Source organism: Staurois parvus, unplaced genomic scaffold (genome assembly GCF_062004578.1).
Source record: "Staurois parvus isolate SC_StPar_1 unplaced genomic scaffold, SC_StPar_1.0 ptg000371l, whole genome shotgun sequence".
NCBI lineage: Eukaryota > Metazoa > Chordata > Amphibia > Anura > Ranidae > Staurois > Staurois parvus.
In genome coordinates this window covers 371,183-394,933 of record NW_028318167.1, presented here as the reverse complement: position 1 = coordinate 394,933, position 23,751 = coordinate 371,183, and the positions used below count along the sequence as shown (strand labels likewise).

The 23,751-nt window shown below is 39.8% G+C and overlaps 1 protein-coding gene across 2 annotated transcripts in view; it reads left to right on the top strand.

Annotated features, from left to right (window-relative positions):
• TOX (thymocyte selection associated high mobility group box) overlaps positions 1 to 23,751 on the top strand; it is a 294,268-nt gene that overhangs the window by 217,678 nt on the left and 52,839 nt on the right. For both annotated transcript variants that reach the window (XM_089685306.1, XM_089685308.1), the window contains one exon: positions 17,135 to 17,410. In XM_089685306.1, coding sequence (XP_089541432.1) covers positions 17,135 to 17,410 — 276 coding nt within the window. The remainder of the gene's footprint in view (positions 1 to 17,134; positions 17,411 to 23,751) is intronic.

Genomic DNA, 23,751 nt, shown 5'->3' with positions numbered 1-23,751 from the left:
ACCATAATTTTCCTTTCCTTATGGACTCCAAGGCAGCATAAATATGGGTTTACTCCACCTCCTCTATCACTCTATAGGACCCACTCCCATAAATTTTGGCTTAGAGCCAGAGGCCGTGTTCCATAACTAGCCTACTCATGTTACTGGGAGGGAACTCCTGCTGCCATGGAGTCCATCAGGAAAGGAAAATTACGGTAAGTATTTGGTAGGAAATTTTCTTTTTTCCTGACAGACTCCATGGCAGCATACATATGGGAAATAATTGGCTAAACACACGATGGCGGGCAATGCTGAACAGAAAGCTTTAATTTGTACCGTCAACAGGCAGGACTTTCAAACTAAAATTGAAAGAGGATAAAGAAGCAGGTTCTACACAATAATGAGCAATAAAGGTATTGATCGAGGACCATGAGGCTGCTCTGCTGATAATGTCAGGAGCAACATTCCGTGAAGCTGTCCAAGAAGTAGATACTGTACACTCCAGGTCAGGTCACGGCCTCTGGAAGAGCCAAGTCCTTAACCCTGTACGCTTGTTGGATAGCTTGGACAATATATGCCTGCGATTTTCCTGGATGGGTTATGTTTCCCCTTATTCTTTCCAGCAAAGAGGTCAAACAAGCGGTCCAAGAGCCTGAAAGAAGCTATAGCTTGTAGGTAAAGTTTTAGGGTCTCATTCACATTCAGGGGATGAGCATTGATGCAATCTGAAGGTAGGCAGGACTATGTCCGGGTTCTCATGAAAGACTGATGTTACTTTCAGATTTGAGCCCAACATAGGAATCAGCACTACCCCATCTTGGAAGAACGTTAGGAAAGGTTATTTATGACCCAGGGCTCCGATCTCAAAAACTCTTTTTGCCAATGTTATAGCCACAAGAAAGGCAGACTTAATGGAGAGGTCTTTAATAGAGAGAGACTAGCACCTTCTGCAGCCAAACATGACAGTGAGTCGAACACAAGGGGAAGGTCCCATTTGGGGAACCCCGATTTTTTCTGAGGCTTTAGCCTGGTTGCTTCCATGAAAAATTGTTGGACAAGAGAATGTCTAGCCCAGGATACACCTGTGAAGGCTGATACTTGTACTCTGAGGGAACTGACCAATATGGCTAAATCTAAGCCCAAATGGAGGAAGCCCAGAACATCTTGAACTTCAGGATCATTACATGAACCACCAGCTGCAGACATGAACTTCATGAATTTAGACCAGATTCTATTCTTTCATAAACTTTGTGCTCATTATCCTTCCACTCATGAGGGTGGAAATGACTCTAGAGGAACAATCGAGGGCCTCCAGCCTCCCAGGGTGCAGGGCAATAGTGCTCTTGATTGCATTGAATTAAGCCCCAATGTACACCAGAGACTGGGTGGGCTTGAGGTGGCTTTTTCCCAGATTTAACAGTCAACCATATTCTTGAAGTGTGGAGACAACCTGGGATCTGTGTTGCAGAAGCTGCTCCTTGTCTTGTGACAGCAGGAGATTATCCAGGTAGTGAAGCAGGCATATGCCTCTTATTCTTATCAAGGCTACCATGGCCGACAAGACCTTGAAAACACATGGGGTGATGTTGAAAACCCGAAAGGGAGACCAGTAAACTGAGGATGATGTAGACCTACAGCAAACTGGAGGAACTTGGAAAAGTCTTCTGCTTTGGGCACATGAAAGTAAGCATCTTTTAGGTCTACAGAGATGAGCCAGGCTGGACCACCCATTGAATTGTGCACTATGTCTCCATCTTGAGCTTCTCCCTTTTGATGAATTTATTTAAGTGAGTAAGGTCTATGACATGTCTGCACTCTGGAACTGTCACAGCTGCACCTTGTGCCACTATATATCTATATAGGATAAGAGTATTTGCTTCTTTTCCACAGAGTCAAATCTGTAGGAATTAATCTGAGAGGAGGGCTCATGAAGGACCATGTGTGTGTCCTGAGGAGACAGTTTTGATGGTCCAATAGTTCGAGATTGAGGCCGCCCAGACATGTTGAAAGTGGAGCCATGCCCCCACCTAACATGCCTGAGCAAGCCCAATCTCAAAAAGACTTTGCAGCCTCCCAGCTACCCATGGTCATACCTTTAGAGGATTTGTGAAGGGATGACTGGCCTCTTCTCCAGCTCTTCCTAAACTCCCAACTTGGTCTATAGAAGCATGAATCCCTAGCATAATTGGAACTTTGTCTCCTGCATTGTGCCCTCTTCTGGCCTGGCAGGCGCCGGTCCTGAGGCAAAAGCCCCGACCTACCACCCATGGCTCGGGCTATCACGTTTTCCAGTTTGTTACCAAAAAGTGAATCCTACACCATGCCTTTTTAGAGGCGGGGTCAGCAAGCCAAGGCCCTAGCCATAGTGCTTGCTTCACTGTAACTGAAGACATGTCCCACCAACCTCCTCACAGCCACATCAATTAGAGGGGCAGCTTATAGGTGCTTCACATCCTCTTCCTTAAAAGGCCATCTTGCTTTTTAAGGAGGTCTTTCTTTTGACTTTGCTCCACTCGTCCGTAATGACATCCCTCAGTTCCGCCATGAACAGGAAGCTGAACCGTTCTCCCCTGAGGTGTTTAAAGAACTTTCTTTGTTTGGAGGGAGACTCTACTGGCTCTTCCCACGTTAAGGCCTGTTTAATTGCTTTACTCAAAAGGGTAACCAGTGCAAGATCATAAATGTAATCTCCTTCCATATCCTCGCTATCTGAGGTCTTCAAGGAGGGATGGCTTGGCTAGAAAGGGTCAAGCTCTACTTGGCATTCTTTTGGAGGGGAGCATGCCAAACTGGCTTGTTTTGACAGCTCTGTAAATTCCCCGCCTGTGCAGCATCACTGCCGCTAGAAGCATGCATGCACCAAATCCCTTGAAGATGCCTGGCTTTGTCAGCGCACCTGATCAACTGCTGATTGATCGGACTGCGCATGTGTGAGCCAAGCTTTGATCTGGCTTGCAGCTCACACATGCGCAGAAGGATACCATGGGCAACGGGCCAAAACAGAAACAGTGGCCTGGAACACAGATGCTCCAGGCGCCATGAGAGGCCAAAACACTAGAGCCAGGGAAAAAAGGTAAAGATACACTTAATAACATATACAGCTGCCATGGAGCCATGACAAATGATAGGCGGCACTCACATGACCCTGGGTCTGGAAGGAGAGACAGGTGCAGGATCTACACTGGGCAATCTGCAGCCACCCACTGATAGCAGGGCAATTCAACCAAACACAGGTTGCCTGCCAATGGCAGGTCCCTGGATTTTCAGCGGCACAAAGACTTGCATGCCCACCTTCACTCCGCTGATAGCTTGGGAATGCTTGAACTGCTAAGGGATGTATCAACACTTGAATCTGACTTGCACACTGATCCACCAGACCCTGGCCACAATGGATAATAGATAAAGGAACACAGCCGCTGGCTCTGAGCTAAATTTTATGGGAGTGGGGTCCTATAGAGTGAGAGAGGAGGCTGAGTAAACCTATACATATGCTGCCATTAAGTTTGTCAGGAAATACATATTATTTGCTCAATAGGTCTAACTGAGGCCTGTTTTGATTAGGTGAGCCATACAGAGTTTCAATTAAAGTCAGAAGGGAAATTACTTCCACTACATTCTCTTTTTTAAACATTAAAGAAAAAAACAATAAATTTGGACCAGCTTATATTTAAGCTGTCCTAGAGACGTCTGTGAATGAAAATCCATAATTTTTTTAGCTTTTCTAACAGTTATGACCCTTTGAGTGAGATAAAAAGAATTATCCATTCTTGATCCTTGATCATGTGAACTAAATTTATAAAGTTGTGAAATGAGTGAATAGTGTCTAGCTGATTGTCAAAACAAATAATGGTTCAAAAACATCTGCCTTTCAATTTTTGCAGGGGGTATATTCACTAAGAAAATATATGCAAATATAGCCTATGTTCTAGTCGTTTCCATGAGCTCCGAAAACACTAATGGTTTCAGTGTGACTTATATTTCCATCTGGCATCAGATATATTTATCTACACAAACAGCTGATTCCTCAAAGTCTAGTTTGTAGAAAATGTGCATAATTATGTGTATTAATATGTAAATTTCTCTTCATCTCACCTGTTCCTGCCTGATAGTAGGCAATTTGTAGTACCAATGTCAAACTTCATTCCTGAAGGGACAAGATGCATCTTTAACAAAACAATTAAGGAAGTAAATAGAACACGTGTGCAAAGCAAAACCTACACCTGCTTCCTCTGTCCTATCAGCAAAGCTTCTGGGACTATGACAGTGCTGCTCATAATATGGCACTGGTAGGCTGGAAATCAGGAATATTATAACATGGCCGTAATGTTATGCAGTCATCTAATAGAGGGCACACATCTATTATAGGTCTGTTTGTTGAATATTATTTGCATAAATGGAACACAGTCTGTAATAAAAAAATTGTTTGCAAATTCAACTGTATTCTTGTGCTAAACACTGTGGGTATCTGGTTGGCATCTTAAACTTATCATTGGTTTGCACTGTTCTAGTAAAGCTCTTTTTTAGTAATACATTAATAGACACTAGTTCCTACATTTACTTTATCCTATATCTTGAAGCATTCAGTGTAATTTGAGCAGCTGTCACAATCTTGATATTATTCCTAAAATTACATTGAATTCTTCATGATGTTTCCCAGAATTCTCAATTATGACTATATAATATTTTTGTAATTTTGAGCCATGACTTTGTTGAATGTTAAAGCTAAACTCCAAGAAAAATCTGCTGGCTTACTGGCTTAGAGTTAAGTCTGATAAGGTACAGGCTGCCTTGTGGACTTATCTTTTGTAGATACTACTGACAATTTTACTGAGCACCAGGAGTACAGCTATCACTATACTCCTAATGCACTGGCTGGGGAGACACTGTCTTCTCACACACAGCAGTGCTGCCCACCCCTCCACTCCACTGTTCATTCACAGAAGGATTTGTATTTGGGTTCACATACAGTTGCAAGAAAAAGTATGTGAACCCCTTGGGATTACGTGGAGTTTTGCATGAATTGGGCATAAAATGTGCTCTGAACATCATCTAAGTCACAACAATAGAAGAACACAGTCTGGTGAACATAATACTACACAAACATTAGATGTTGCCATGGTTTAATTGCACATAACATGTAAACATTCACAGTGCAGGGAGGAAAAAGTATGTGAACCTTTGGACTTAATAACTGGTTGACCCTCCTTTGGCAGCAATAACCACAACCAAACGTTTCCTGTAGTTGCAGATCAGACCTGCACAACGATCTGGAGTAATTTTGGAGCACTCCTCTTCACAAAACTGTTTCAGTGTAGCAATATTCTTGGGATGTCTGGTGTGAATCGCTCTCTTAAGGTCATGCCACAGCATTTCAATCGGGTTGAGGTCAGGACTCTGACTGGGCCACTCCAGAAGGCGTATTCTGTGCTGTTGCAGCCATTGTTTTGTTGAATTACTTGTATGCTTTGGGTCATTGTCCTGTTGCATCACCCATCCTCTGCAGAGCTTCAGTTGGCGGACAGATGGTTGTACGTTTTCCTGCAAAATGTCTTGATAAACTCTGGAATTAATTTTCCCATCAATGACAACAATCCGTCCAGGCCCTGAGGCAGCAAAGAAGCCCCAAACCATGATGCTCCCTCCGCCATGTTTTACAGTGGGGATGAGGTTTTGATGTTGGTGTGCTGTGCCTTTTTTTCTCCACACATAGTGTTGTGTGTTCTTCCCAAACAACTCAATCTTGGTTTCATCTGTCCACAGTATATTTTGCCAGTAGTGCTGTGGAACATCCAGGTGCTCTTTTGCAAACTTCAAACGTGCTGCAATATTCTTTTTGGACAGCAATGGCTTCCTCCGTGGTGTCCTCCCATGTACCCCATTCTTGTTTAATGTTTTCCTTATTGTAGATGTGTCAACAAAAATGTTAGCATGTGCCAGAGATTTCTGTAGGTCTTTAGCTGACACTCTGGGATTCTTCCTTTCCTCATGCAGCATTCTGCGCTGTGCTCTTGCAGTCATTTTTACAGGACGACCACACCTAGGGAGAGTAGCAACAGTGCTAAACTTTCTCCATTTGTAGACAGTCTGTCTTACCGTGGACACATGAACATCAAGGCTTTTGGAGATACTTTTGTAACCCTTTCCAGCTTCATGCAAGTCAACAATTCTTGATCGTAGGTCTTCTGAGAGTTCTTTTCTGCGAGGCATGGTTCACATCAGACAGTGCTTCTTGAAACCAGTAAACCCAAAACAGGTGTGTGTTTTTTAAGGGCAGGACAGCTGTCAGCAACACATGCAATATCATCACACTGATTGGAGTCAAGGTTGGCTCACTCCTGGCTCCAATTAGCTCTGGGAGAAGTCATTAACTTCTTGCCGACCGCGCATAGCCGAATGACGGCTTCACCGCGGCCGGCCAGTTCTGAGTGGACGTCATATGACGTCCTCCCAGAACGCGCTCTCCTGCGCGCCCCAGGGGGCGCGCACCTGGCGATCTCCGTGATCGCTGTGTCCTACGGACACAGCTGATCACGTGATGTGGTGAAAGGCCAATCCCACCGGCCTTTTACCACGTGATCAGCGGTGTCCAATGACACGCAGATCACAGGGAAATGCAAGTGCCGGTTCTCGGCTGCACTTTCCTCACGCTGTCAGATCATGAGGAAAGTACTGCCGAGAACCGGCAGTTGTCAGAGCGGGGATCGGCACCGATCATCAGGGCACTGATGATCAGTGCCCTGATGATCGGTGCCCAGCAGTGACACCCGCATGTTCCGCCCAGCAGTGCGCCCACTAGCCCCGCCCACCTGTTCCCAGCAGTGCCCCCACCTGTGCCCAGCAGTGCCCCCACCTGTGCCCAGCAGTGCCCCCACCTGTGCCACTCTGCAGTGCCACCTACCTGTGCCCAGAAGTGCCACCTACATGTGCCCAGCAGTGCCACCCACCTGTGCCCACCCACCAGTGCCACCCACCTGTGCCCACCAGTGCCACCCACCTGTGCCCACCCACCAGTGCTGCCCACCAGTGCCACCCACCAGTGCAGCCCAGCAGTGCTGCCAGTCAGTGCCACCAGTCAGTGCCCAGGGGTTGTGCCAGTCAGTGCCGCCAGTCAGTGCCCAGAAGTGATGCCAGTCAGTGCCGTCTATCAGTACCCATCATCAGTGTCACCTATCAGTGCCGCCTATCAGTGCTGCATATCAGTGCCGCCTATCCGTGACCCCTAATTAGTGCTGTCTATCAGTGCCGCCTATCCGTGCCACCTCATTAGTACTGCCTATCAGTGCCCTTTAGTGCTGCCTATCAGTGCCCATCAGTGCCGCCTATCAGTGCCCATCAGTGCCGCCTCATCAACGCAAATCAGTGAAGGAGAAAAAATACCTGTTTGAAAAATTTTATAAAAGAAACAAATAAACTTTTTTTTTTTTTCAAATTTTTTGCACATTTTTAATTTATAGCGCAAAAAGTAAAGCGCCCAGTGGCCATTAAATACCACCAAAAGAAAGCTCTATTTGTGAGAAAAAAATGATCACAATTTCATATGGGTACAATGTTGCATGACCGCGCAATTGTCAATCAAAGTGCGGCAGCGCTGAAAGCTGAAAATTGGCCTGGTAAGGAAGGGGGTATAAGTGCCTGGTAGGCAAGTGGTTAAGCTAGGGCCTCACATACTTTTTCCTCCCTGCACTGTGAATGTTTACATGTTATGTGCAATTAAACTATGGCAACATCTAATGTTTGTGTAGTATTATGTTCAGCAGACTGTGTTCTTCTATTGTTGTGACTTAGATGACGTTCAGAGCACATTTTATGCCCAATTCATGCAAAACTCCACGTAATCCCAAGGGGTTCACATACTTTTTCTTGCAACTGTAAGACAAAGTTCTATGTAATTGGACAGGAGAGGAAAGACGAGCATAGCCACTGCATGAAACTCTGCAGCTACAGAAGTTGAGACCGGAAAGTCCAGAGCTAGAGAACCAGTATAGTGATAGCTATGCTCCATATGCTCAGTTAAAATTTAAACTGAGCATGCACCTCATTGGACTTAACCCATAGTAATCCAAAGTGGCTGAATTCTAGGAGTTCATTATTTAGTTCAGTAAGTGATGGATTGGTCTCTATATGCAAGTTTTTACTTTTGCTGTCTGTGTCCAATAGGGAAGATTTACCTTTACTTCCTGTCTCAAGGCACAACATAAAGTGAGACATTTCTTCACAATAAAGAAAGTCTTTTTCTACACAGTTGTCAACAGAAAAGGTTTCCCCTTTAGATGTTTTTCTCTTTATTTCTGACATTGAGACAACATTTCAGATGTTCCCTAACTTTCAGTCCCAGTGATATTGGTCATGAGGAGAAGGAAAGAGGGTGAACCTCCCCAGAGGGGACACAGACAGCAATAAAAATGTGACAGGTTCTAGGCTTTCTCTTCTCTAAAAGGACTAAAATGTCTTAAAATACAAAACAGGGTTGATTTATTGAGGATGTTGACAATGTAACCCCAATAAATTGTGTGAGGAGTCACTTCAATTCTCCAATCATATGTATATTTAACATACTTTTCATGTGATTGGATAGTTAAGTGAATGTTTATTGTGTGAAAATTCTCAGTTCCTTTAGTAAATCCACCTCATTAAAGTGGTTGGAAACCTCTGAAATGAAAACTGAACAAAGCATATCCTTCTATATCCTGTACTTGCCTCTATCCAAAGCATCTAGTGTGATTTCTCTTTGCTCTGTCATTCCTCTTCTATCTGCCTGAGTCATTTCTGACTGTCTATGCTGACACCAGACAATCAAAGGAGACAGCCCCCCCTCCCAGCACACATCAGGTGATTGATGGTGCCAGCTGTGCATGTTTTTCTATTACACTGTATAGAGGGGGTATCCTTTACTCAGGTACTCTGGTATCAGATTACACTCTGCTCTATGCTGTGCAATGTGTATGATCAGATCCTTACCCCCTGCCTCTGGAAGCTCAGAAATGCTGTGTAAATTCTTTACTTTGAATTGCTGAAGAAGAGAGAGGGCTGTAGATAAACAGGTAGAACACAAAAAGGAGGATTTGTTTCATCTCTTAGTACCACCTGAGACTAGCCAATTTAGTGGGTATATGTAAAGGTTTGCAAGCACTTTCACTTCAAACAGAAATTCATATAACTGTATATATACATATATAGTTTCCAGCTATTCTCTGTTGCCATTGAAGAGATGAGCTTAGAACCAAATGTGTATGTGTGTGCTATAGAGTGTACATGTGTCAAAAGTACAAAGTATCATTACTGGTTGTATTGTGTGCTGATAAAAAAAACATCAACTAGCATCAGATCATAATGGGCAGATTTCAATATACAGAAGGATTAAAACCAGTTTCTAATGGTAAAATCATTATCTCCTCTGTCACATCTTATAAATCAGCCCTTTATCCATATATAACATAATCCACACGAGTTACAAACTGTTGTTTTTCCATTTAAGGATAAACGGACTTCAAAATCAATACGATGGGAAAATGAATTAGCTAATACCCAGCATCATATTCCATGACCAGTTTACTTCTATTCTAAAGACTAATAAAATTAGTGTAAGAGTAGGAGAAAATTACATCATTATTAACCTACTCAGATTGAAACAATTGTTCTAAATGCTAATTAGTTGATGAGTGTAGCTAAATTAGTGAACTTTGCTGCAGTATCAGAAAATTTAAGACCCAGCTACTGTACTAATTTCTTAGCTAAACACACAGATTCCCCATGTAATAATATACTATCTTCTGTTTGCAGAAGAAAGTTTTAATTACGGCAACCTTTAATCTCTAAACAGCATGTATTCTGGATAAAATCCCATTTCTTCAAATGGCCTTAAGTTCATAGTTTTAAGCTAAAGTTTTATAAGAAGCAAAGAGCCCTTTTAACAACGACATTTTTCTAATTTCACGGTTCACCGATCAGTCAGTAAAGATTTAAATAATTCAGAAAGTTAGCCTATTCTGTTTCTTTTTAGAACTTTAAATCAAGGGAAATTGTTTGACGTTTAATATGTTTAACCCTTTTAATAACCACTCATGATTATGTTGGTTTGAAGAAAATGTTATTATAATGAAGGTGAATAGCAGTCAAGGACTTTTCTGATTAGTTTTTAGACCTTTGGCCTTTCATATAAAACATAAAAGCATAAAAGACACTGTAAGGAAAAATGACATTGTATGCTCTTTATTTATATTTAAGTATAAAAAGGAGATGTATGCTAACTTCAGAGTTTATAATATAAACCCCTGTAGCAAATACATTTTATGACGAGAGATCAAAGTCCTCTCATATTTTCAAAGAACAGCTCAGTATAATAACAATAATATTTTAGAAATTGGTATTCATGAAATACATTGCATACTAAATGTTGAGAACCGTGGTTAATTCATGAAATAAATTGTATACTAAATGTTGAGGGTTGTGGTTAATTCTAAATGTAATTCTAATTTCTAAATGTTGTTTGATGGAAAATACTGCTAATATAAAGGACTCCTCTATTCGATATTATATATTCAGTTACAGTTACTGTGTAAAACTATACAAAGCAAAATTATTATTATATGACCCACTTATTTAGCTATTTTATAAAACATAACTACATTTAAAGGAACTATATAGTGATTCCCTTTTCTCTTTTTTAATTAAGTAAATAGGATATGTTGCAAGTGACTATTTTATATTTTTTGGGCAACCAGCAATTGAGCATTTAGCTACTTTCCACGTTCCCTCTCCTTACCACCTGTTATAATAAGCTCATTGTTTATGGAACTCAGTAGCTTCAGCTGAAATTTTCACATGAGACAGAGTGGTGACCAGGGGCGGACTGACAACTCATGGGGCCCCCGGGCAATAGGGGATCATGGGGCCCCTGTGTCCTTCCCAAACTGAAAAAATCCTATGAAAAAGGTACCAGGGGCATCTCATGGGGCCCCCTACTGACCCCGGGCCCTCGGGTAGTGCCCGAGTTTCCAAATGGACAGTCCGCCCCTGGTGGTGACTCTTTCTTTATTACATACAATGTGCCTAAAAGGGAAATACTATCCTTTCATTAGCTAACCTGTAGCGCTGTGGAATTTCTTTGTTATTTATTAAATGTTTGTTGGTAAAATTAAAATGAATTGGCAATTAAACAAATCCCAAGGTTACTGAATGCTTCTAAGCATTTTAGAGATATACTGTACATGGAAAGAATGGAATCTGGAAAAATCCAGAAGGTAGCAATGAATGAGGCCATTTTGGGCTGAAACATGTCAGCGTTTCCTGCAGGGCTGTGCTTTTATGCATCAATAAAATGTATGATTTTTTTGACATCACAGAAGGGGAAATTTACTAAAACTGGTGCATTAAATCACAGAAGGGGAAATTTACTAAAACTGGTGCACTCCTGGAAGCTTCTTGGTTTCTATGCAGAGCAGCAACAGATTTTGCATGCTTCAGTTTTAGTAAATAACACCCATGGTGTTTTGCATCAAGAAATGGTACATTCGCTCAGAGCAGAGGAATTCCATGTTTCTGGAAAAGCTAAGTATATTCATATACTTAAATAAATATTTTGAAACTCTGCACTCAGAGAAATTGAATCAAACCTTGAATTAATAAAAATATTTATATACTTACTCAGAAAGTAAGTACTCATAAATAATAAAGAATTGTTTAATGAAAAATACACTTTGATTAGAATTGGGTGCTATATGTAAGAAACTCATTCAGAATCATGATCTATAATCTATATTCTGTACAGTGATTTCCGAACAATTAAAGCAAATCAATTCTGCGGCACACTTGTTTTCACAAGGGAATGCACTGACAGAGAAAAGGATGGCATCTGATTTAGGTATATGAAGTCCTAGTCATGAAAGTATTATGTACACATAGGAACCTATGTGCTTGGAACGCGTAGAATGGGACCTTTGGAGTTTTGGAGGCTATTGGATGTTTATTTAAATTTGGACATCTAGGTAGGAAACGTTGGTAATTGAACATGTATTTTTTACGTGTCTATGATTCCGTTACATATGTTTTAACTAACCTGATATTCCTCCTCTCTAATGGATATTACTCCAAAACTTGGGCTACATTTAGCTAATATTAGCAGGTGTAACAAAGTTATAGGCCAAAATCTTGGTTTTTATGATTTTTTTTTTGTTTACAGTATGTTTGATTATTTTCACGACCTAATCATAAAACAGCTTATTAAAATGTACATAGTAAACATCTATTATGTAGAAATACGTCCGTACAGTATATCAGTTCTGAATTTGTAATTTGTTCCAAATGTGCTGTTGTGCTCCTCACCTAAAAGTCTTCCTTGTTGATTCGAAAGGATTTAAAAGAAATATAACCAATAAGTAAACTCAAGACATAAATATCCTTGTTGATCTACTCATCCATAATCCAAAAGATTTAGTCAGTCCTTAAGGTCCAAAGATTATAAAATGAACTTCAGTGCTTTAATGTAGTGATTAGGTGCATAAGCTATTTCCTTTTAATGTAATTCAGTAATGTTCAACAAGTAACAGGATGGGTGGTGGTATTATAAAACATCTTGTAGACCTGCGGATCTACAACTGGATCATACGTTCCAATACTGAATAATAAAACATATCTAATGACAGTCTTTGAAAGTGTTTTATTCTCTATGTACTTTTTCAAAGCGTTTTCCCCAAAGCAAATTTTTTTCTGCAGTAGGGTCCACTCTGATCACAGTTCAGCTCCAGCATGATCTTTTAGTAGCCTTGGGGACAGAACTCAACAATGTTCAGTGTCAAGCAATGACAGACAGGGGTAAATGAAAGGGCTTCAAAGATGCTTCACTGTCTCTTGCTCTTGCTGAAACTGGCATTCATCCAGGTCTTGCCTGCTAACACCACAGAAAGCAGCAGCTGGTGAGTAACATTAGCAAACAGGGCCTGAGGGCTACCCATGTTCTTGCTTTCTGTTCACCAACTGCTATTCAGTAAAACAGCTGGATCAAAAAAGATTCAGTCAAGATGTAGTTAGAGCTTTATGTGTACAACTGTTTTGATATAGATTGTCTGCTAGAGGCAGAGTTAATGATAGCTTTGCAAGGAACATATTTGACTGCAAGTGAAACTGGTATACGTATTTATTTTTATACAGTACTTACTTTGGAAGGCTACAGTAAATGTACAGGCTGGTAATCCCACATGGTGAATGACAGACAGAGAGGAAAGTGATTTCATCGAGATCATAACAGGATTTAGTAATCTGCCATAAAGCAGATCCTCCTTATATCTGAAAACAACGCTTCTACTGTCAAGGGTTTTCCTGTGAGCAATGTGTGTGTGTACATATACTTAATATATATACTGTGTATATATATATATATATATATATATATATATATATGCATTTAAACTGCCTAAAATAACATATACATTTATACATTTATTATAACATTTTATATAGCTAAATATGCAGTATTCTGCAGTTACTAGAGCAGATGCGTTTTATTTAATACAAAGACTAAAATACAAAAATGCATGGAAAGATAATTGCCCTCAGAAACTAATCATTTTCCATACATCATCATCCTTTAGTACAGGGCAAATAAGCAGATATCCAGCAGAGAATGGCCAATACTGTTTTTTTCTTTTTTCATACATAAATGACAAGCACAAAACATTTACATCATTCAGAGTCTACTCCTTGGCAAACAGCTAGAATGTGTATTTGCAGTTAATGTTTTACCTGTAGTAGGGTTCCCAAGAACTACTAAAAAGTCCTCGGAAGTAATAATCATGAGGTTTGTCATTTCTTTATTTGCAGTCAAATTAAATTTAAATGTTAAGTGGGTTAATGAATCCTGCTATAAAGCGCATGTTGTCATTGTCCAGTCAGTTAGACATTTTATTTCAATCTCCATCTTTAACTGCAAACAAAAATACAGGATCTAATTAGTTCCAATCAGGGACGGACTGACAACTCATGGGGCCCCCAGGCAATAGGGGATCATGGGGCCCCTGTGTCCTTGCCCACACCCAAAAAAAGCCTATGGGGCCCCCACTGACCCTGGGCCCTCGGGCAGTGCGGAATGCTTGAATGGTCAGTCCGCCCCTGGTTCCAATAGTACAATACGCTTTCTTCACACTTTGATAAATCACACCATCTATTTACTAATACAATTTAAACACTTTGTTTTTCATATAATCACATAGTATAGGGATCATGCACTTTACCACTACATGTACATATAACTTAGTGCTTGTACAGTCAGATTTTCTTTACATCATGCCCTCTAGAGTATGTAGGGTTAAGGGTATGATTAGAAAAGATACAGAAAAAAGGTGTGCATGTGTATGGAGGGTCCCCCTTTTGCTATTTGCCTTAAAGTATACAGTGGACGTTGCCTTAACAGACAGATTGGCAAATCAAAAGCAGTAAAATACTAAAATAATTCCAAATACTTGCTCCAGTGCTGCTCACATAACAAAAAGCCCAGACTTTAGGTCACATGATCCTTGCTGAAAGAAAGAATTAGCCAATCTGAAGCCTGATCATCATCTTCAACAGAGTTATTTATTCATCCTAAGAAGCCCTCTGATATGCTTTGGAATGAAAATAACTTCCAGCTTCAGTTTTGACTGCTGTAGCCAACCTCTCATGACTGGATTTTGGCCCATCACTATGACGGTCGACCTTTCTAAACAACAGTGAAGTTGTTGAGTTATGATTAGGAGGCCATATCCAAAAAACATGGAAGTTTATTTCTATTTGCACAGTAGATTGCCATTTTCTACAGTCCCAGGCCACTCTACAAAAATTAAAAAAGTGGTATACAAACAATAGTGTTGCATTATATGTAGGAAATCACCAAGTGATCAGAGGTTTGGCCACTGAGCTGTAGTAAGAAGCAGTAAAATATCCAGGAGTCTTAATTTGCATGCTGAGAATGTCCCATTTATTATGCATTTAAGGAATGGCCTTTACTGTTACTTATGCAGATTTACAATCCTATATGCGTTTATGTGCATGCACTTCCTCCTAGAGTAGATGCATCACCCTTCAGTGCCTCTTCTCTACAAAAATGCTGGACTGTTCTAATATGGCAAATATCAGGAACTAGTAGTTTAGAGTAGCGATGAAGCTTGCTCGCTTCCAAAACATTCTTATTGGCCAGTGAGTGTTGGTGTCGGGCCATCAATAATGCATTAGTTGAGAAGGGAGCAGTCACTACCCAGATATGTTGGAGTTTTATCCATTTAAAATATTCCATGTTTGGTATCTATTTACTTGACATTACCTTATATTTTATTTTGTGAAAACAGATTGGGGAATTAGGTGTGTGTGTGTGTGCAATAAAGTTCATGTTAGTGTTTTTTAACTGAAAATATGGATTCGATAAATCCATATTTGCACAAATATTGTGTGATATAAAACATTGCAACTACCATATCTTTATTCTACAGGGCCTCTACATTCAAAAAATATAAAATGGAAGTTTTAAGTAACTTTATAGCCAAAAATGCAGATTTTAACGTGTGTGAAAAATGAAAAAAATCCTCTACAGGGTAGCTGCTTAAAAGGAAAAGGATATTTAGAATCAATTTGTTTTTTAAATTATAAGCAATTTAACTTTTTTTTATTCTTTATTAGAATCTTTGTTTTTCAAATAAACATTTATTACATGATAAAGGATTCTTAGAAAACGTTCTCATTAATGTACCTGGTTTTCATAACCAACTGAACCATAGTATCCCTGCTTTCCTGTATGCTACTTTAATGTGTTATAACCTAATAATATTGTCTGTGGTATTTAAAGTAATTTTGCTGAGGGATTAAAAAAAGGAAAAAAGTTCCTTGCAAAATAAGAGATGTAATACTTGCCTATGCTGCTGCCCAATCCCCAGACTTGTTTCCAAAGGCAGAATATGCAGATCCAATACATTTCCAGGGTGCCATGATGCCTGCTTCCCCCCACCATGTGCTGTGGTTCCACCATCAGCCTATATCACTACCAGACACAGTAGCGACATAGAGGCCAGCAGCAGAAATTGCAGCATGCAACTGGACACTCATCTGACATACCTGGATATGTGTCATATTTGAAAATTTAGCCTGTGGCTTTGGACAGCAAAAAGAAGAGATTTTAAAAAAAGCAGCAGAGGTAAGCAATACATCTCTTCTTTTGCAATGATCTCTTTTATTTTTAATTCTGAAACAGAATTACTTTAATTTACCTCTTATTAAATCAATAATCTTAAAGTACAAAACGGTATATTCGGATTTAATAAACATGATATTATCTGGCTCTTAGCACTTTATGCTCCTTTGATACAGTATTTGTTCAATAAGCTTAGTTGCGAAGCATTCTTGGAAATTATTTGAAATATATGAAACCTTTAATCTGGTTGTTGAATCATGCACCTTTCAGAGATTACAATTGTGTCTTCCACATTCACCTACGATCAACATTGTTGGATGCATTTAAATGCAGCTTTCATCTTTTGCTGTTCTTGGTTTTATCCACATTGATCAGAAACTGCCAACAGGAAAAATAAAAGACAACCTCTATAGTAAGACAAGCCAACCTTGGATAGTTAGTACAGTAACAACTTTTCAAACTTTTAACCAGGAATATTTGTGTTCTGAACTTTTGCAAGAAATGAGTCATCCCAAACATTCAAAATAGCCACATGTAGGTGGACATTTTGCTATCTGTTCCATTTACATACCTTTCTGTTACAACCAATAGATAATCTCAGTTTATGAATGCTAGAGCAGAAAAATGGCAGGAATATTTATGGATCAGAAAGATCTCTACCTGAAATCCCTTTCCCCCGGGAATATTTGTGTTCTGAACTTTGGCAAAAAAAGAGTCATCCCAAAAATTCGAAGTAGCCACACATAGATGGACATTTTGGCATGTACCCCATTTGGATACCTTTCTGTTACAACCAATAGATAATCTTAGCTTATGAATACTAGAGCAGGAAAAAATAGCAGAAATATTTATGCATCAGAAAAATTTCTACCTGAAAAATCCTTCGGTATGCTTTATAATATAGAAAATCATATGTACAACGTGTAACCCATACATGTCTATTTTAATACATGTTTTTTTTTACATCTAAATGTATTTTTTGGAAATTGTCTTCTTTTTGAACAGATGCAGGATTTGCAGAATTCAGACAGAAGTCAGTATTCTCACTCACAGATGACAGCTATGAGGCCACGAGTTCAGGCTCAAGACATACGACAGACAGCTATGATGCCACCTGGTCAGCTGACTACTATCAATCAATCACAGCTGAGTGCTCAGCTTGGTTTAAATATTGGAGGAAACACTGTTGCACATAATTCTCCTTCCCCACCAGGGAGTAAATCTGCCACACCTTCACCATCTAGCTCAGTCCATGAAGATGAAGTGGATGATACAACAAAGGTATGCAGAATTCTGTGTCGGATATTGTTACCTTATTATTTGAATATTGGCCATAATTTTCATTTTATCCTTTTACCTATTTCAGTTATTGCAGTCTTACCTTCATTAGATAGTATGACTTTGCACTTGTCTCTGCAACCTATGAAAACATTCCAGCATTTTGGGTTAACTTTACTGAAGATAGAGCCTGTTTTCCAGCAGAATGACCTGTCTATGTGTTTGCATCCATCTATCTATTGCTGTAAACTACTTGTTCCTGGGCACCACTTTAGTGTGCTGTTTGGGGATGGTTAGACCTGCAGGCAGTATTGCTGGACCGGAGTTTCTCTTAAGTTAAAATTACAGGAAAGTAATTTTTTTAAATAAAAAGATAGGTAACACTTACCAGCTCTGTGAAACAATATTGAACAGGAATAATGCTTTTCTTCTCTTTTCGCAGTACCCACCAGTGTTGTAGGTTCCTCCCCTCCTTTAGGTGCTCCTGTAGGAAGCTAGGTGCTAAGGAGGCACCCATGCTTGCCTGCATGCTCCTGCTGGTTTCTGTGCCAAGCTGTGTGCACTTATTGACACATACATTGGCACTAAGCCATGCTGTCACTCCCTCCTCACAGGTATTTGACTGACAGCAGCAGAAGCCTATGAGTCTGCTGGCCTCAGTTTCTCCTGTGAAAGCATAAAGCAAGGGGAATGAAGCTGGAGCTGGGGCCAGTGCCGGAGATGTGACATGAAGCCACGTAAGTATTTTAGGATGGTGGGAGGTAGGACAGGTAATGGTAATGCTGTCTCAGTCAATGAGGAGTGAGAGTCCCTGGAGATCCGAGACTTTCATGCGCACCGCTCAATCGCTATGGTGCTCAGGTAAGTATTAGGAGGGGCTGGGGTGACTGCTGCACACAGAAGGTTTTATTTTACCTTCAAGCATAGAATCCATGAAGGTAAAAAACCTTGAGCCTTTACTTTAATGCGGAGACCGATTTAAGGTAAAAAAAAAAATTTGACTTTTTTACTACTTTATACTAACACATAGGTATATTATCAGAGGCTGTTGGGCTTGTAAAACAAAGGTACCATTTTAAGTGAAAATGTTGTTGTTTAAATTAATTATGCATCATTTTTACATTGTAATCACCATTTACCTCTGTATATAGCAAATTCCCAAACGCAAGTTTGGCTTAGTCAAAAACTATTTATAACTGGAAAAGCGCCATCCTATAGTTAGGTGCAAAACCAACATTCACTAAATAAAGCAGCTGCCCCTTTAAGTGCAAAATAACACGCACAACGTATAAAAACAAAATAAAGGTAGGCATTCTCCAGGACTCAATAGATCACTCCGTGCCATAATAATACAAAATATATATACCAACGTTCATATAAGATAAATAGTAAATTATGTTAATAAATGTCCATGAATACATTCAGGTATTCATAGAAGATCCTCAAACACCATGTTGATTTGTAACCATAGCCAAATATTTCTTCACAACTCACCAGTGCTCCACCACCGTATTGGCCAACAGAGTAGCTAGCGAGCATAAATGATCTTATGTATATCAAACCACGGATGAGAGTGGCAGTGTGAAGTGATTCCTCTAGAGAGCTAAATGTGTTGGTGCCCCCCTTGGCACCTTTATCATGTAAGTGCATATAGATCACTTTCTTATTCTCCAATTTTAATAAAAGTTACTGCACTATGAGCATTCTTTCTGGGATTTTTTTCCTGAGACGTTATTATGGATGAGATTTATTAATGGCATATAAAGTGGATGGGATTTCAAAGTCCTGGCAGAAGAGAGTGGCCATCTAACCAGATATACAAAAGATTGTTTATGCTCGCTGGCTACTCTGTTGGCCAATATCATTTGGTGAGTGTGCATTTTTTCTGGGCACGGTGGTGGAGCACTGGGGAATTATGGAAGAAGATTTGGCTATGGTTACAAAACACATGGTGTTTGAGGATCTTCTATGAATACTTGAAAGTACTCCTGGACATTTATTAACATAATTTACTATTTATCTTATATGAATATTGGTATATATATTGTGTTATTATTATTGCATGGAATTATATATTGAATCTTGGTGAGCGCCTACTTCTATTTTGTTTTTATTAGTCAAACACTGGTTGAAACAGATTATATGGGCAAATTAACCCAAGCATCCACAGTCACTCTGCATCTTCAAGTATACAATCTAGGGGAAGCAAAAAATTGAAGAAAAGCTTTTTGTTTTGTCTTGTTTTCTTATGTGTATTAAAAAAAAATGACAACTGGATTTAGATTGCCCTTCAGCAGCCTTTGGATCATGAACACATACTGTATTTGGTGTGAGCCCACTGAGTAAAAGTGCAGTAAGGGCACAACATGGGGGGGGGTTCAAGACTGAAAACAATTGGGTTTATCATTGAAAGGAATCCTATTTAATGCGCTACCAAGTTTAGAGTAGCTCCTGAATGGTATCAAATAATCCTATTGCCCTAGTCATAAATAATAGCAGCTCTTTTTGTGCAAATGACCAAATACATATATACACCAAATAATATTACAGTGAGACAACTTGCAGTGATTTAAAAAAAATTTGTATATTAGTAGTACTATTTAAAAATTAGGCCTATATTACGGTTATTTATTATTAGTAGTTCTGGGAACAAAATGTTCTGTATTTTTTTCACAACAGCTAAGCAGCTATCATTTTATTTTTTTAATTGTGCATTAGCACATAACATTTGTCATATCATTGTTGTTTTTCTATAATGATGTGATAAAATATCAGATTTTTAATTAATTCTCTGCTATGCAAACAGTGTGACATTTTCCATGAGCTTTCCCTCCCTGCAGTATTTTATGCACAATTGCACTAATTTTCACTGCAATTATAGCATTCTTCCCATGCTACTATGGTAAATAACTTATGTCTCTGCCATATGTCATACAGGAATGCTAACTCAGTAAAGGACAGAAGTGTGTGCTTATGATTAAACATAGGAGAGAAAAAATATGACTGCAAGAACCTGAGAAAGTAATTGAAAGACTGCAGGGTACAAAGTAACAAGATTTGAGGCCCTCACAGCAAAAAACTAAATGCATATGCTTGAGCAAACATATGTCTCCCACAACAATGCAATGTTAGGCGTGTATTTACCAAGATTTTTGTGCCAAAGAAAATTCAGAGCTATGTAAATGCAAAACTAAGTTGAAGCTTGCACACATCCTGAGGCAATGCTGTGTCCTCAGATAAAACACTCTGAATTTCAATTGGAAGAAATGTTCCATTTTTATGCTGTGTACACTTGTCTTTAGGTCAGGAGGATTCAAGTTAAAAAATTAATTTCTATGTGGATTGTATTTGTTAGTTAATTATACTGTTACTAATGATTGTCTCTAATATATTTGTGCACTGGGGAAAAACAGGTTCTGCAAAACGTGTAGCTAGAACTCTTACTGCTCAGGTACATAGTAGTTCTTGGACGTTTGGATCACACCTGAGCTGAAGATGCTTTGAATTACTGAATTAGAATAAGGATGCAACAGTTGAAGTGAGGGCAAAGTCAGAATTCTCCATATGCTTGCTTGTTTTGGGTCATTAAAGTGATATTAAAGTCTTTTTTTTTTCTTAATTAAAAAAAAAAACGTGTTATACTTACCTGTTCTGTTTAATGCTTTTGCACAGAGTAGCCCGGATCCTGCTCTTCTCGGGTCCCCATCTGGCACTCCTGGTTCCTCCCTCCTGTCAGGTGCCCCCACACCAAGTAGCTTGCTGTGGGGGCACCTGAGCAGGCGCAGGTGCATATCCAGTAACACACAGATCCGCGGCTAGGCCCTGCACCCTCCCGCTCCTGATTGGTTCACTGTCTGTGATTAACAACAATGGGAGCCAATATCTCCCGCTTCTGCCTCAACCAATCAGCAGTGAGAGTCCCCGGAGAACCGAGGCTCTGGTGGACATCGCTGGATCACGATGGGGCTCAGGTAAGTGTTTGGGGGTGCTGCTACACGGAATGCAGAAGGTACAAAAAAAAAACCTTGAGCCTTTAGAACCACTTTAATGCAAAGAGGCCATTTTTTGTCTTATATAGTATAGTTTTTCTTTAAAATTTAATTTAAAACAGTATTAAACACAAAACAAAAAATGTCATGTATTGCAGCTAACCAATCATTAGATGTGGTGGCTGCATTAGTTTTCTTTAGCTTTTTTACCTGGTGATCTGGCCTGTAACACACTTTCTGTATTAAAGTGCTTCCAGTCTGGATGAATGACAGCAGCATTATCAGTTGAGCTGAGGGTAGTGTTAAATGTATTAGTAGATTTAAATACACTAAACAATCTGAAGCCAAACTCCAGCTCACACTTTATAATCAGTTACAGCAAACATTGTTTTCCTTTTGGGATAAATAAATAAAAGCTGAACATTTTAACCACCCCTGCAAGTGCTAAAAATTGTTTGTTTTTTCCATGTAAACTGATACCTTCTGCTGGAGTGCTTGAGCTTTTGCAAAACAGCAGATTCACTGGCTGGATCACCAGATCAAAATAAAAAAAAAATTATGCCTAAAAAAAGAAAACAAATGCAGCCATCACATCTTAGAGTTGGTAGGCTGAAATATAATAAATGTTTGCTGTTAGGTTTAATGCTGCTTTAAAGCAGAACTAAATCCTCCTATTATTTTCTGCCAAGGAAGCTGCCATCTTAGCCTCTGTTTGATTTTCAGCTGCCATGGTGCTGCACATATGATCAGTTATGACACCAGCCATTTGATGGTTTGATAGTTTGATTGAGAGCACAAGCCAATGTGACAGTTAGGGCTCGTTCACACTAGGCTGTTTTGCCAACGCTTGCCAAACGCCCCTATAGCGTTTGGCAAGCGTTGGTCCGGTGTTTGCGGAGCGTTTTTAACGCTCGGCAAACGCTCCGCAAACGCCGCATGCGCGGTTTAGCGGCGGTTGCTAGGCGTTTGCCGAGCGTTAATAACGCCCCACAAACGCCTATAATGCATTTGAGTGGTGTTACCGCTCCGCAAACGCCCCGCAACCGCGTCGCAACCGCACCGCAAACGCCGGCCGGGCGTTTAGCGGAGCAGGACAATGGACGAGAATAGGAGGCTTCAAAGCCTCCTGACTCGACCAGAGGCGTCCGTTTTGCCGTGACGCAACGCGACGCGACGCAAACGCTCCTGTTAGAACAGCACCATGTGCTGTAATGTGCAGAGTTGGCAGAGGCGTTTGGGAAGCGGTAAAAACGCTTCCCAAACGCCTCTCTGCCGCCTGCACACAAGGCTAGTGTGAACGTAGCCTTAAGGTCCCGGCACGTGCCACAAATGTAACTGGTTTTTTTTTACTTTTAAATTGATGGGTTGCGTTCCACTTTAAAGTACAGTATATGTGAACCATCACCTTGTAAAACAACCCATTCAGTTTAAAATAGCAATGAAAGGCAAAACATTTGTGTATACAGTACATATAAAAAAATATATAAATACCATTTTTTCCCTTTTTTAAGTGATCACATACCTTCGGTTCTCAGCTGCATAATGAGCTTAGAGAGCTGGAGGAAGAGAAACAGCAGTACACTGAACTTCCCAATGAATGGCTGTGCAGTAGTTGGGGGGCATGTCAGCACAAGTCTGATCATTGGAGGAGAGCAGGCTGAGTTCCAACACAGCTAGAAAACTGACCACACTGCTCTCATGCCTAGTGTGATCAGTTTCTATGAGGAATAGGAAAGAGGGACTGGCAGGAACACTAGATATTTCACACAAAGGAAGCAATACAAAGAGAAAAGGATTTTTTTTATATAAGTATATGGTACAGCAGGCACACATCAGGAGTATGAAATATTGGATTTACACTTATATTTGAATTCCCCAAATACTGCAACATACTCAAGCTCCCTCATAGGCGCCAACATCTTTGCCCCACCTCCTTTAGTTTCAGAATCATTGTCCATCTCACATGACCAGACAGTGATGATGAAACTGTGGTGCATACACATGTGAGTTCATTAATTCCAGCACCCAGAGGATTCATGGACAGCTCAGTGTACATGTGAAACAATCACATGAAGAATCATACAGAACAGAAGAGACACAATTGTGCTGAGAATCTTCACACAATAAATTGTGCAAATATTCAATATCAATATGCAATTGCATGAAAAGCAAATACGTACGCAATGTTGTACAGATTAACTACATAAACAGGAATTTGCTTTTGCATGACTGAATAATTAAAGTGAATATTAATGCTCAACTCCTTTAATAAATCAGCCTATTTTTCTGCCATAAAAAAAACCTTCTTTTCCACAAATTTAGTATTTTTGCAAGTTCTTCTCTCGATTTAATCTG